This window comes from Scatophagus argus, chromosome 8 (assembly GCF_020382885.2).
Source record: "Scatophagus argus isolate fScaArg1 chromosome 8, fScaArg1.pri, whole genome shotgun sequence".
Classification (NCBI taxonomy): domain Eukaryota; kingdom Metazoa; phylum Chordata; class Actinopteri; family Scatophagidae; genus Scatophagus; species Scatophagus argus.
Genome location: NC_058500.1, coordinates 17095675 through 17109146, shown reverse-complemented (window position 1 = coordinate 17109146; position 13472 = coordinate 17095675). Strand labels below are relative to the sequence as shown.

The 13472-nt window shown below is 41.0% G+C and overlaps 1 protein-coding gene and 1 pseudogene across 1 annotated transcript; both read right to left on the bottom strand.

Moving 5' to 3' along the window:
- Positions 1-2176: 2176 nt before the first annotated feature.
- Positions 2177-9898, bottom strand: LOC124063066 (annotated as a pseudogene).
- Positions 9899-10020: 122 nt separating this feature from the next.
- Positions 10021-13458, bottom strand: nsun5 (NOP2/Sun RNA methyltransferase 5). The gene is made up of 4 exons (XM_046396356.1): positions 12267-13458; positions 11149-11359; positions 10721-10885; positions 10021-10331 (listed from the first exon to the last, which is right to left on the bottom strand). The coding sequence occupies exons 1-4, from the start codon at positions 13189-13191 to the stop codon at positions 10130-10132; spliced, it is 1503 nt and encodes a 500-aa protein (XP_046252312.1). The 5' UTR covers positions 13192-13458; the 3' UTR covers positions 10021-10129.
- Positions 13459-13472: the final 14 nt, after the last annotated feature.

Here is a 13472-nt window from a genome sequence, read left to right as displayed (position 1 = left end):
ATTGTACTTGTACAAAATGATGTAAATAAATAAAGATAAAATAATGGTGGTGGCGGTGGTGGTGGACAGCACTTTGCCCGATCAGTTCCTCCATTGTTTTTGCACCTGACATACTCTAAAATATAATCACATAAAAATTATTATATTATTATGACCTAAACAGAATAAGAACATATTTACAAGTTCATTAAATGTCCTTTCTAACAGAAAGATGACATCATCATCATGACATTAACAGCTTGTTTAAGCTGCTCCCTATTTAACAATAAAAATGAGCCAGCAACATTTTCACTTTCTGCAGAGATATAAGATATAATTGCTTTAAACTAAGAATAATGTATTTTAATTACAATGCTGGTTTTACATTCAGGAGCAGCAATCTTGATGGCTTTTCTAACCGTCCCTGTACACTCTTAAGGGACAGTCAGTCAGCAGAAAATGGCTCCTGGGTCCTCCAGTCCTTTAGTGTCCTCTTATGTAAGCCTGTACAGTTCTGTTTATAGAGCTCAGCCCCACCATATGCAGCCTCTGTGTTGGTTAAAGTGCCTGGGTGAAGTCTGTAGGATCGCACAAGCCCACATCCACCATGTGGTGTGCATTTTTAATGTGTGTTAATAATTGAAAAGCCTATTGAAAGATTCACAGAGGCTGCAGTGTGTGTACGTGCCAGTAAAACGTACTCTGTGTGTGATATAATGTGCAGCATTTATGTTAATACCTGTCATTTAATTCAGATTTAGTCAGACTTTGCAAATTAACATGCGTTCCCAAGGAGGATTCTGCATTAACTCGGTGCTAACATTTATAATCACTGATTCACTGAAGACACTGTAACTGCTACAATATTCTGACACCTAAACGAAGGATACAGCTGCTGAGTACTTTTAACAGTAGACAAAAAGGTTGGCAATGACACATTGACTGTGCTTCACAATTTTCATAACTAATTGCTGATTTGCCTGGTTGCTGTTGGGTTAAACCCTTCTGCCTCCAAAGTGTCCCGAAAACATGCTCAGTGTAAGCTTCAGCACAGGTTTCAGCAATGTTCAGAAATATTTTTATGTCTTCATAAACCTCTTTTAACATGTAAATTAACAAATTTTTCCAATTAAAATCTTAAAATAAATCTCCAAGTAGAAATATGTCAGCTGTCACATCATGATACAAAATATGTATATATAGTTTTAAAAACAAATCTATTGTAACTTGGAGTTGATCAGTTTTAGTATTTAACAGATTATGCTTTTACTTGTGTTTAGAATTTTTGATTTTGGGTTAAGCCAGGGTTTATTCTCAGGTCAGCAGACCTCCTCTCCTCACAGATCTGAGAAATCTGGCTGATTTTGTATAAGTCTTAACTGAATGTAGGCAGAAAATCCACTAACACTGCACAGTTTTAATGTGTCCAAAATGCAGAGTACAGGATTACAATAAGATCTTCTTTGTCCTTGTAACCGACAGCGATGTCTTCCCGCAGTTCAGTGCTTTGTGCACCGTAGTGACTGAACTGCAGTGGGTGAGAAGGACCACAGAAGATTGGATGTGATATTTGGGACGACCTTTGACCTCACGCCTATAGCGCAGCAGGAGTCTGTCTGGTCATTGAGGTGGACATTGTGTCAGCTGTGGGTGTGTGTGTGTGAGGCAGAGTAGTAAAATGGACTGACAGATTGTGTGTGTGCATGTATAGTATGTGTGTATGTTCACCCTGTTCACATACTGTAGGTGCTGGGAGAGCAGACAGGCTGGGCGTTTCTGTCTGACAGCCATCTATGCATATGTCAGTATGTCTGTCAATCTGTCGAATGGATTCTTCTCCACTACTGCACAGACAAAACAACACATACACACACACACATACACACACATTAAAATACATATGGACACACATGGAGTGGTTCACACACACACACACACACACACATACTGTTAAACTAAACTGCTGCTGCTTCAGTGTCCTAAAAACACATGCACTGCACATGCAAATATGCAAAAAAATATGCACATTCAAGCAAGCTCTTAAAACACACACACACAGGCATGAATTACAAACATACAGCCCATAAATAACAAACATTTACTTTGTTTGTTTTCATGCATTTACTCATTGAAACCTACACAATCCAGTCTGCCGCAATCCTTCACTATTCATACAAGACAGCACAAAACTGAAATATATGATGTTAGGAGCCTTTAATTTCTATAACATTTGTGTGCGTGTGTGTGTGTGTAAACTGTCGCTTTCTGTTCAGATGTAGGGCCAGACAGTGCTACAGGGTTCCCCACTTCCTTCCACCTCACTGAGCCCCCACCCCCCAACACACACACACACAAACACACAGAGTCTACCTCATGGCCAGTTTCTCAGACACAAAGGAAAATGAACGTACAGTACATAGTCTCATGACATCACTTTAAAGGGTCAGTACACCTAAGTTACAAAAAAGCATTTTGAGATATATCTGCTGCTGAGACATTATGGACCATAGCAATAAAATATTGAGAGAATAGTCAGGCAATGCTTAAAGAAAAAAACATGACAGCAACAGGAACCCACTTAGTCGAGATAATCCAACGAGCTTTCTGAGAACACTTCTGTTCTTTGGTAACTGCCTGAATTGCTGGGTCCCATAAGAGTTTAATGAAAAAACATATGAGATTTAGATGAAATGATCCTTTAATTAGTAAGAGCTCAGGAAACAGCAAAAAAAGTGAAAAAAAGTTTCATTATTTACAACAAACTACTTCAAAAAGATTTTAATTCATCTTAAAAACACAAAATTAAAAAAAGCCCTGAATTCCATTAATAAGACACCATTTATGTTTCACAAAAACAGCAAGTTCAGTTTTTGTGTCCAGAGACTAATGTGGATCTCTGCTGCAAAAATGTTAATGTTAATCTGAAGTGATTTTCATCAGTTGTTGTGTTTTATTCTACCTCACTTTGGGGCTGTTCTGTGTGAGATGTTTCTTCTCTTTCTTACTCCTCACCCCATCTGTCACATCTAGTCAGTCTGTCCCCCTCCCCTCTTTAGCTTCTGTACTCATCCCCACAGTCCCCGATGAGCATCATGAGGTCCCTGGAGCGCCGTGTCACTCCTTCAATGGCGGCGAGATCTTCCACTGTCAGCTTCAGGTCAGGGCTGCAGCTACGCAGACTGTCACTGATGTGTTGCCCCGCCCCTGCGACGCCTAACCGACAGCCCACAATGACCCCGCCCACTGCAGGGCGATCCAGCACATAACGCGTTGCCACGCTGGCCACTGAGCAGTCGTGTCTCTTGGCAACGGTCTCCAAGGCGACAAGAAGGTCCTGGAAAAGGCTCCAGCTGCCCCAAGTGTCGATCATGTTCTTGTACTTAGAGAGAGAGGCGGTGTAGAGCTCTGACCTGGAACTAGGCTCCACCTTCCCCATATACCGCTCCGAGAGCAGACCGCCAGCTGAGAGAGAGGGGTAGACGAAGGAATTACAGGAGTCAGGGAGGACGGAGGGAAAGGTGAAGTGAGAGGAAAGGATAGAGAGGAGGAAACGAGTGAAGGGAGAGAAACAAGGAAAAAGACGAGGGGAGAGAGGAGAAATGTAGAGAAAAAAGAGGGCAGAGATGGAGAACATTGAGGTCGCGAGGAGGATGTGATGCAGGGATGGACAGAGGAAAGAATAAGGACGATGAAGGGGGAGGGCAGAGGAGAGAGGATGTGTTGTAATGGCGACTAACTCCATTTTAGAAACCCACCATTTTACATCTTTACTCCATGATGATAAATGTGCTGCTTACAAGCAAACTCTTGTATTTGTTCTACTGGATTGACATTTGTGAAGTTCAGTAATGCAAATTATAAAAACATGAATATACACCAAGTAGATTTAAAGAGAGAAGAGTCTCTCACCCAGAGTGCCGTAAGTGAGGAGCTGGATGTTGTTAGCCAGACAGAACTGCTCCATCTTCACCGCAGGTCGCTGGTCAATCACAGAGTACTGAACCTGCATGACAGACACAATAAATCCACAGTTAACAGATGCACTGAATGAAGGAGAGGGAAATCAAAAGAGTCTGATGGAGTGTCTGCTGGAGGTGGAGGTGTTACCTGGTTACTTGAGATGCGGATGCCTCTGTTAGTGATTTCTTCCAGCCTCTGTGTGTCAAAGTTAGTGAGGGAGAGCTCTCCTGAGGAGAAAAGGGGAGGAACAGGTGAGAACTTGAAGTCTTCTTCAGATAAAGATCCTGGACACTGGGACAGAACAATAGAAATAGATCCACTTTGCTTTGAGACATACTGCACTGACTATGTGTGTGAATCCTTATAGGTGTATGCAATCAGCACTAAAACCTGACTTTTTAAACATTTCAGTCTGCTACTGATATTGATATAAGGGGGTTAAAATAGTCTAATAGTGATACATTTAGAGAAATACATAAAAATATACATGCAGCATAATATATACTTCAAATACATAAAACAAGATGAGCTCAAAGGTTTTCCCTAACTTTGGAATCAACAGCTTGACTTAAGATTCTCAACACAAGGTCCACTTAGCCCATGAACCACACATCATGGCCTTTCATGGTCAGTGGAGTTTCTGCAGGTGAAGTGTGGTTGAAAGCTTGGGAAACACCAACTAAAAAGACCGTAAGTAAAGAATAATAGTGACTCCAACAGCAGATGAAGACCATGAAATGCTGCTAAAAGCCATGAAAAAGCCATTAAGTGGATCTTGTCAAATGAAAATTTCCAGGTGAAGAATGCTCACTCAGCCCTCAACTCAAATCTACATGAACTGGGACCTATAAAACATTAACATATTGCCAACATACTGTATATACAAATATTAATATATCTGTGACGAGACAAAAATGGCCACCATGATATACTGTTCATTATATCTGAATTAAACAAAGTGTCAAGATGTGCAGAGTTGTTTTACAGTATGTCTATCGACACGTTTGCAGTATAAATTGTGCATCAGTACGTATAAGTCCCTCCTGCTGCAGATCAGACAGGTGTCCCAGTGCGTCCAGGTATCTCTTGTCTCTGTAGTCCCATCAGTGGAACTGAACACAGTCCAGACTGTCCACCTGCATACGGCTCATGGAGCGCTGCAGCGCCTTCTCCACCACCTGCACACAGAGACACACTTCAGCCCCATTTCTGCTTTCAACGGTAAATCTGACCATTTACTCAAGTACTGTAATACAGTACAAATTTGTGTTACGTGTACTTTGCTGTTCATATCTGGTGTTTCTGAATGTTTGCAATAAACTGAATGATGAAGGGTTCCTTTATGGATGGTGAAAATTCCACTACTTCTTAAGCTAAATAAATCATTTGAAAAACATTGTCACAAAGCTGAAAACAACACTACAAACATATCTTACACATTATGATGCAGCAGATTAAACTAACCAGCAGTATACAAAATAGTCAAATGAGCTCAACCTTAAAGATCTACAGCAGTGAAGTGCAGCATACATATTAATGCAGTAGTGATGTTAATCCAAAAACTTTAAGATTTAAGAGTAAAACACTGATACTTTAACTACATTTGGCTCATAATATTTACATACTTTCACTTAAGGTATTGAATACAGGACTTTTGCTTGCAGTGGAGTATTTTCACACCAAGGTAACAATACTTTTACTTAAGTAAATAATCTAAACAGTTTGCCCCCCCTTAGAAGTTCCTTTACATACACAAACATACAGTGTCAAACAATACCAAACCACAGCCTGACCGGTACTGGATTTTTGAGGCTGATAACCAATTTTAATATTTGGGAGAAACAATATGGATTCATTAGCTTCTATTAAAACTGTGACCGAGATACATGGCGTGCTGGACATTTTACATCTGAAGAATCCACCCGTCATTGCTTGCTGGTGGACCAAGTATCACGGTTTGTACCTCAAACTGGTTTCTATGCAAATTCTTGTTACTTCAACTGACATATTCACAGGTACCAGTGCGCCTGCCATAAGCTAGTATTGGCTGATTTATCATTCTGATTCTAACACCATGTGTACACATTTTCTGTGAGTAGCTGTAAATCTGACGATCCAAATTATTTAAAATAAAAAGAGACATGATGTTTGTTTACCGAAGGTACAGATGAATCCTGGAATTGCAACACATCGTATGAATACGGTTTTTAGAACATAGATCATATTTTGTCATGCATGAAACCACAAACAAAATTAATTATTTGAACAGTAAACAATAAAGGATAACAAAGACTTAACACCAACAAAGAATTTTCTTTTTCACTTTACACTTGTTAACTGGTCCAGTGAGATGATGTCCTGGTTCTTCATATTGACACACACTGCTCTCTAGTGGATAAAACAACTCTCAGTGTAAACCACAGCAGAGCGAGAGTGAACATCACTCTTGTCTTGGTCCAGTAGTCAGCGGCTCACCTTGCGCTCCATTGGTCCTGATCGTGGCACATATTTGGTCAGACTTTGCAGAGCTGGCACATCATTTCCAGAGGATTTGCACTTCAGCTACAGATCAGACAAAGAGCCATATAATTATAACTCCAACTAAGCCATGTCCTCATGCTTCATGACCTTTATAGTCTATCATTATCATACTTGCTATTTTGCAAATTATTAAAAACCACACAGTGGTTTTTATGCTGTTTTAGACTGCCAAAGATACTGTAAATCAAATTATTTTAAAGGATGAAGGGGCTAGGAGGTATCTGTGGAGTATCTAATCTTAACAGTGACAAAAAAGCCAGGGAAGCATTTATATCGAGATGAGCTGATTGGTTGAGAAGAGCTCTCTATGTCCCTCTGCGCATTATTCCAGGTGAACGGCTGAGGCTACGGTCGATACCATTAGGCTGTCACAGCACATCAGCCACACAAACTCTGATCTGAGCCACACTGGGACCTGTGTGTGTGTTGTGAGAGCATTTCTTAATGTGTGTGTTAAGTATCTGCAGCTCGATGGAGAACAAAGACACCAACGGCTAGATCAAAAAAAAAAAAAAAAATCAATGATGGGACAGGACTGCGCTTGCTGGATTATACAATATGACTGTCCATCACACTTAGCTCAATAAAGCTTTATTAAATAGTAAGGAAACCAGGTCGAGGAAACAGGAAAACTTTTAAGTTCAGGGAATGTATTTCTGCTACAGATATTTCTAATCCTGCTACTTCTAATAATGTTTTCCTGAGTTTTGTCTCTTTTTACTTAAGCATTACTGTCAAACACAATGCTGTGAATGTTGTCACAGGTATTTACAAACAAAATATATAAAACATATTTCTTTCCACCAGCAGCAGCGTGTTTCCTCTTTGAGTCTGTCCTTTGTTCTCTTTGTTTGCTGCTTCAGTCTCTTGCATGAAATGTGTATCTCATTGTTATTATTATTATTATTATTATTCTCACCTGTGCCACATTTATAATAATGAAAAGGACACAGCAGGTAAGACTGAGTACCTGCATGAACAGACTTGCTCATAAAAGCCTACCTTGAAATGTATACGCGTATTAGTGTGTGCACACCTGGGTGTTGAAGAGTCCAAATATTTCCTCTGCGGGCCCATAAATGTCTGCCATGTCAAACGTGGTCAGACCAGCGTCTACATAGGCCTGCATGGCCTCAACTGGAGACAAAGAGAGAAACGTTGCCAGATAAAATGTATCACCTTGAAAATGTTTTGTAGCTTGTCTGCTTTGAGTGAAACTGCTGACTGGGTGTAGCAACAAGTCCCTGGTGTAAGTCTAACTAGGCATTTCCACAGCCACATTTGGGGTGCAGTCTATAAACCACTATAGTTGCATATATGTTATGATTTCCAGGTTCATTTTTACCTGCTTTGGCTTTATCCACCACTCCATGTGCCCCGGACACCTGCCACATCCCGTTCAGGATCCGGCAGACCTCCAGACCTCCACAAAGTCTCACTTTGGGCACTGGGGACATCATGCTGCCAGTGATGGGGACAGGATGGCCACACAGCTCCTTTCTTCCATGGTAGATAAAAAGCAAAAAGTTTAGCTTTTATTTTTCATCAGTTGTCAGAAGAAAATCTTCTATTGTTATTTGAATGTATTGAGCTGAGGCCTATAAAATTTAGCCCACTGTTGTTGTATGTATTCAAAATTTTGTATGTAGTAGCATTTGTTTCTCCATAAGAAATTGCTCTGCATCCTATGCATGATTGTACAGATGGAATCATCAACAGTGACTGAGCATGGCTGAAAACCTCTCGGGTCTTTTCAATAATTTGATTAAAGTTAAAAGTGCATCTGGATTTACTGTTTCTGCCAGCTGACTGATAATTATTTCCCTGTTGGCAATAAGGTTTTAACCTGTAAATATGGAGATGGTTTTAAACTGCAAATGAGGAGGTTGTGCTGCTAAAAGAAAGACATAAATTTACACCCTTGTCAAAACCCACGTTTCAAGAGAAATCAAGGAGAGGTGCCATTGTTAATTTGAAGTAATACGTTTAAGTAATATTGTGGTGGATTTGCAAAAGTAGTTACCAAAGCCAAATTTGTTTAGAGTAAATCACAGAAAAATTGTCATCTTTGACAAAATGAGTCCAATAAATCTAAAATAGTGGAATAAAGAGATGACAAAGGAATATAGATTTGTATGATCTCGTGATCAGATAATGCTTAAGGTAGAATATCTGTTAAAACGTTTTTCAGCTTCTTGGAGATAAACCAGTAATCAATATGTGACTGGCCTGATAATGACTAATTACACCATATGCATGATTTCTGGAGTAGATACATCTATCAAATTAAATCTATGTATGAACATCTTCACACGAGAACTCTACACTCTTTGAAGGCCACCAATCAGTGTGATTATCCGGCACAGTATTGAAATTTAAAAATTAGAAAAGAATTTGACAAATTTAGACAAACTAGTGAAGGTGTCTTTCTAACCTGTCAATAACAGCATTACCCTTGTGAGTTAAAACCATTTACATTAGCCATGATGGACTCGCCAGTCCCCTTTCCTGGGGTACGTGGTACAGGCGCTGTGCCCCAATAAAATATCACGTTCAATGTTCACCAAAAAACGGTAGTGCGTTATTTCAGATTTATAATAGTTTATTAAATTTGTGTTTCTACTTCAACGTGTTGCGACATAGTTTGCAACACCGACACAAGAGCGCTTACATTCCGCATTGGGTGCGTCTGTAGCAGGTAAACCATCACACACATGCTATCCATGTGTCGGCACGCCAGACTGAGAGCAGCCTTAAGGTACAGTAACAAGACGCGACAGAAGTAACGTTCTTAATGGGACATGACCTCACACTAACTAAAACATTTGTGAATGACTCCTGACTTCTCTGGACGAAGCAGAGACCGGAGAGGTGAGGATGAGGGAGGGAAGATCTGGCTGTAGTTGGTGGTAAACAAGCTAACTAGCAAACGCAACGTTACTTGCAGGCAGTAATATAGCGAACACAATCAGGTGTCTTGTCTACAGAGCTGCGGTCTTTACGTCCAGCGTTGTTGTCGCGAGTAAGTGACTTCCCAGTTTTGCGTTGGTCTGTTGGCATAAACCAGAACTAGCCAGACAAAATTACTGCCAAGACAGAATAAAATAACTACTGTTCGCACTGTGAATGAGAAAAAAAAAACTTATGTTAGCGGAGCCCATCCTAACAATTGACGGTATATAAGACAGTGACCCTAACACATGTGGTTAGAGCCCCACCTCTCAATATTAAAATTAGTTGCGTTAATATAAATTACTTACACTACGTTTCCTTAAAGACGAGTGCGAACCACAAAAGCAACCAACTAGGCCACTTAAGTAACAACAAATGCCACGAGAGTTTCAGCCAATAGCCGACTCTGTTTAGCCGGAAATAAACTGCTTCTTCACCAGGTTAGCTGCTGGTTTCCTGCCCCCTACTGGATAAAAACTGTCACTTTTCTAAAACACAAAACAGGAACCTGATTCTGAAAATCTTAGAAATGAAAGAAATAAACCACGAGCTTTGCAAAACAGCTGCAAATGAGGCACAGAGACGTCACACAGTAAAAAATAATTTTTACTTTTTAGTTAAATTCTCCACATGTCATGAAATTAATAGAGCCCAACTACATAGAGAGCTTTCCCTCCAGGTAACAAGCAGCACTTTCTTATGACTCGGATGATGCTGCTTTCGTCGCCTTCTTCTTCTTCTTTCTCTTCCTCTTCCTCTTTCTCTTGCCAGGTGTGCTGTCAGCCTCTCCTGCTGCAGGTGTTGGTTTGTCGTCCATCTCTGAAGCTTCAGACTCTTCTTCTGAAGCAGCAGGTCTCTTCTCACAGACGGACGGGCTGTGTGGTGCCACCTGCACGTCGCTGCGACAAAGCAGACAGCAAAGGTTAACCTTCTGATCCATTTCCGAAAAACAGATGGTCATCTGTATTAACAATTTGTGAAATTACTTTGTGCTCATAAAGTTTTACAATATTTAACTGTTTGACTACACTCCTGCTCCACAAGGCTACATGCCCCAAATTCCATTTCAAACTAAAGATTTGAACATGAAAAAGAAAAGTAGAAATTCTACACCAAAAACCAAACATCTAAATAACAGTTGAATGTGAGCAAAATATGTAGTCTAGATCAATTCCATTTCACAAATATCAAGAATTAAAATAGCATTTTAATTACAGTATTTTGAACACTGTAATGAGCTTTAACGATTCATTATATAAATAAGTTGATATGACAGCCCAGTATTTACCTCATCTTAACTGCTGGTTCCTCCTCCTTTTTCCCAGCATCACTGTGTTTCTCTAGCAGAGCCACAAAGAAGCCGTGTGTGCGGGTTTTGGTGGTGCTGGCACGCAGACACTGAGTTAGTGGCTCCAGGCCTCTTTCAGGCCACTGTGGAAGCAGAGAAACCAACCTGCAGGAAGAAAAACAAATTCATTTAGGTAACAGTTCCACTGAAGTTCAACAATAAAACCTGTTGAATCCGTATCTTCAAACTGGCCCCAGTGTTTCAACTAGTTATATTAATGGCAAAGTAGAGAAGGAAAGATGCAAACACTCCACTTTACAGGAACCAGACAGCCAGTATAAAAGAATACTGGAAAAAAGCACTTGCTCAAGCATTCACAGATACAAATACATCAGTTTATTCTGAGTTAATGAGAGTGGACTTGCTACCTGAAGCCACGGTTCTGCTGCAGACAGGCTGTTACGACTTCCTCGTTCTCCTGGCTGTGGATGGAGCAGGTGGAGTAGACCAGGCGTTTCAGCCCAGGAAACCTGAGACCGTGGTTCAGGCATCGCAGCTGAAAAGAGGCCAGGGAGGCCAGACGAGCCTGGGTCTTCTCCTCGTCAGCAGAGGAGGCATCGTCCTGGAGACACACCATACCTGAACCCAACACACACACAGATTATGTTTTTAGTATACTTCAGCCCTAATTTTTTAGTACATAGGCATATCAGTATTCTGGCTTCAGCATCTGATAAGACGAAGGTATTGGAGGATACTAACTGAAACTTAGCTCAAAACATGTTGCCCATACCTATTTACCAATACCATGCAATTTGTCATTTGTTGTTGTGTGATGGCAATATCTGAATCTGCATCAGAATCTGCAATAGATACTTTAAATTTTGTACACATTGATGCCTGTCTACTTTCAGCACAACGATTGTCTTGGTACCTTTTGAGAGTCCAGATTGGCAGTTAACATGGAAACCACTGATTCAGCAATAACCAGTGGTGAAGTATGCTGAAAGTTTCTTTAAATAAAAGCAATATAAAAAATAAAACAATACAAAAAACTCCATTACAAGTAAAACACATAGTACATCCAAAATCCTAACTGAGTAAAAATTCAACACCAGAAAAACGTATAAAAGGTAGTTACATAAAACATACCCTGTGAATACAATAATTTTTATATAGGAAATTAATATATTTTAAATACTGCCACAACTATGCAGCATTCAAGGTGAGGCCAGTTTTAACTACTTTATTTACAGTTTGGTATTTTCGCCTGGTGGCTCCCAGTCTACCTGGGACCCCTCCCAAGGGTTACGAGACAAATCTTAGGGGTTGTGAGATGATTAACAGACAAGAAAAAATAATTAGATTTTGTGACATTTTGGTTAATTTGACTGTAATATGTATAGATCATTTGACTATGAAACTATAATCACATTGTCCATACACTCACTGGGGCACATACCCGTAAGGACAGCAGACATGTGATCAGGCACCTGCCTAACACTATGGTCATGTACACACAGGGATAACTTTGTACTCCACCTACCTGATCCACTGCAGGACGGATCCAGCAGGATATACTCTACATCTTTATACTGCGGGCTGCCAGGGTCCACCTTCAGAAAATCCTCGTTGGCCAGCTGCTGACAGGTAATACCAGCTCGCAGAAGGAGAGTTGACATGGTGGCCAGACGCTTGGCATCCAAATCAAAGGCAAACAGCCTGCCCTTGTTCTTCATAATGGCTGCCAGGTGGCTGGATTTGTTGCCAGGAGCAGCACAGGCATCGATAACATGGCTGCCAGGCGGGGGGTTGAGGAGGTAGGCAGGGAGGCAGCTGGCTTTGTCCTGCAGAATTATGTGGCCGGCTTTGTACAGGAAGTGGTCATGGAAGTCAGTTTTAGGAGAGAAGACCAGCAGCTCTGGTAGGTGTATGTCCCTCACAAACTCCTTCTCCTTCAGGGTCAAGTCATCCAGCCTGGAAGCCTGTCCCAGGTAGGATAAGCCACCCCTCTTGAAATAATCCACAACATCCTCCACGGTGGTCTTCAGGGTGTTCACACGTACATATCTAGGTAGCTGATTCCCGACAAGTCGCTGGACACTGGTCGGGAGGAGCTCTTCATTTTTGCTGACCTTATGCTTCACCTTTATGCGGGCCAGGACCGCCTGCAGTCTGGGGCGATGCTTCATCAACATGGACTTCCAGGAGCCGCCGCACTTCAGCCCCTGACCCAACACCAAGTCATACACCAGAACCTTGGCCAGATGCATCTTCAGCTTGGTATGTTTGAGCAGCTTGGTGGACTCGATGATCTCCTCCAGGATGGATGAAAACTTCTGGGTTTCACAAACCAGGGCAAACAGCTGCTTGATGTTCACAAATTTGCTGTCGTAGACCAGAGTTTTCAAAGCACCCTGCTTCCTCTCTGCTTTCTCTAAGATCTCAGCGGCTTTGAAGTACAGAGTCATGGCGAAAACTAACTTTTAGCTAACGATAGCTAACTAAGCAGACTACGTCACTTACTTAGTGGTGTTTCAGTATTTTACTTACAACTGGCCTAACGCATTCCATGTCCTGTGGAAGTTTGCTATTCTTTGTTCAAGAAACGAAAAAAGACGGTTTCTTTTTCGCATTCACGTTTACTAAAAGCAGATTCGTTGTTACCTTTCCACCATTGCACATGGCAGAAGCGTGACTCCGGAAGTACAAGCTGATGCACTGTTTTTGTCTGACGTAGTGGTCAGTCCAG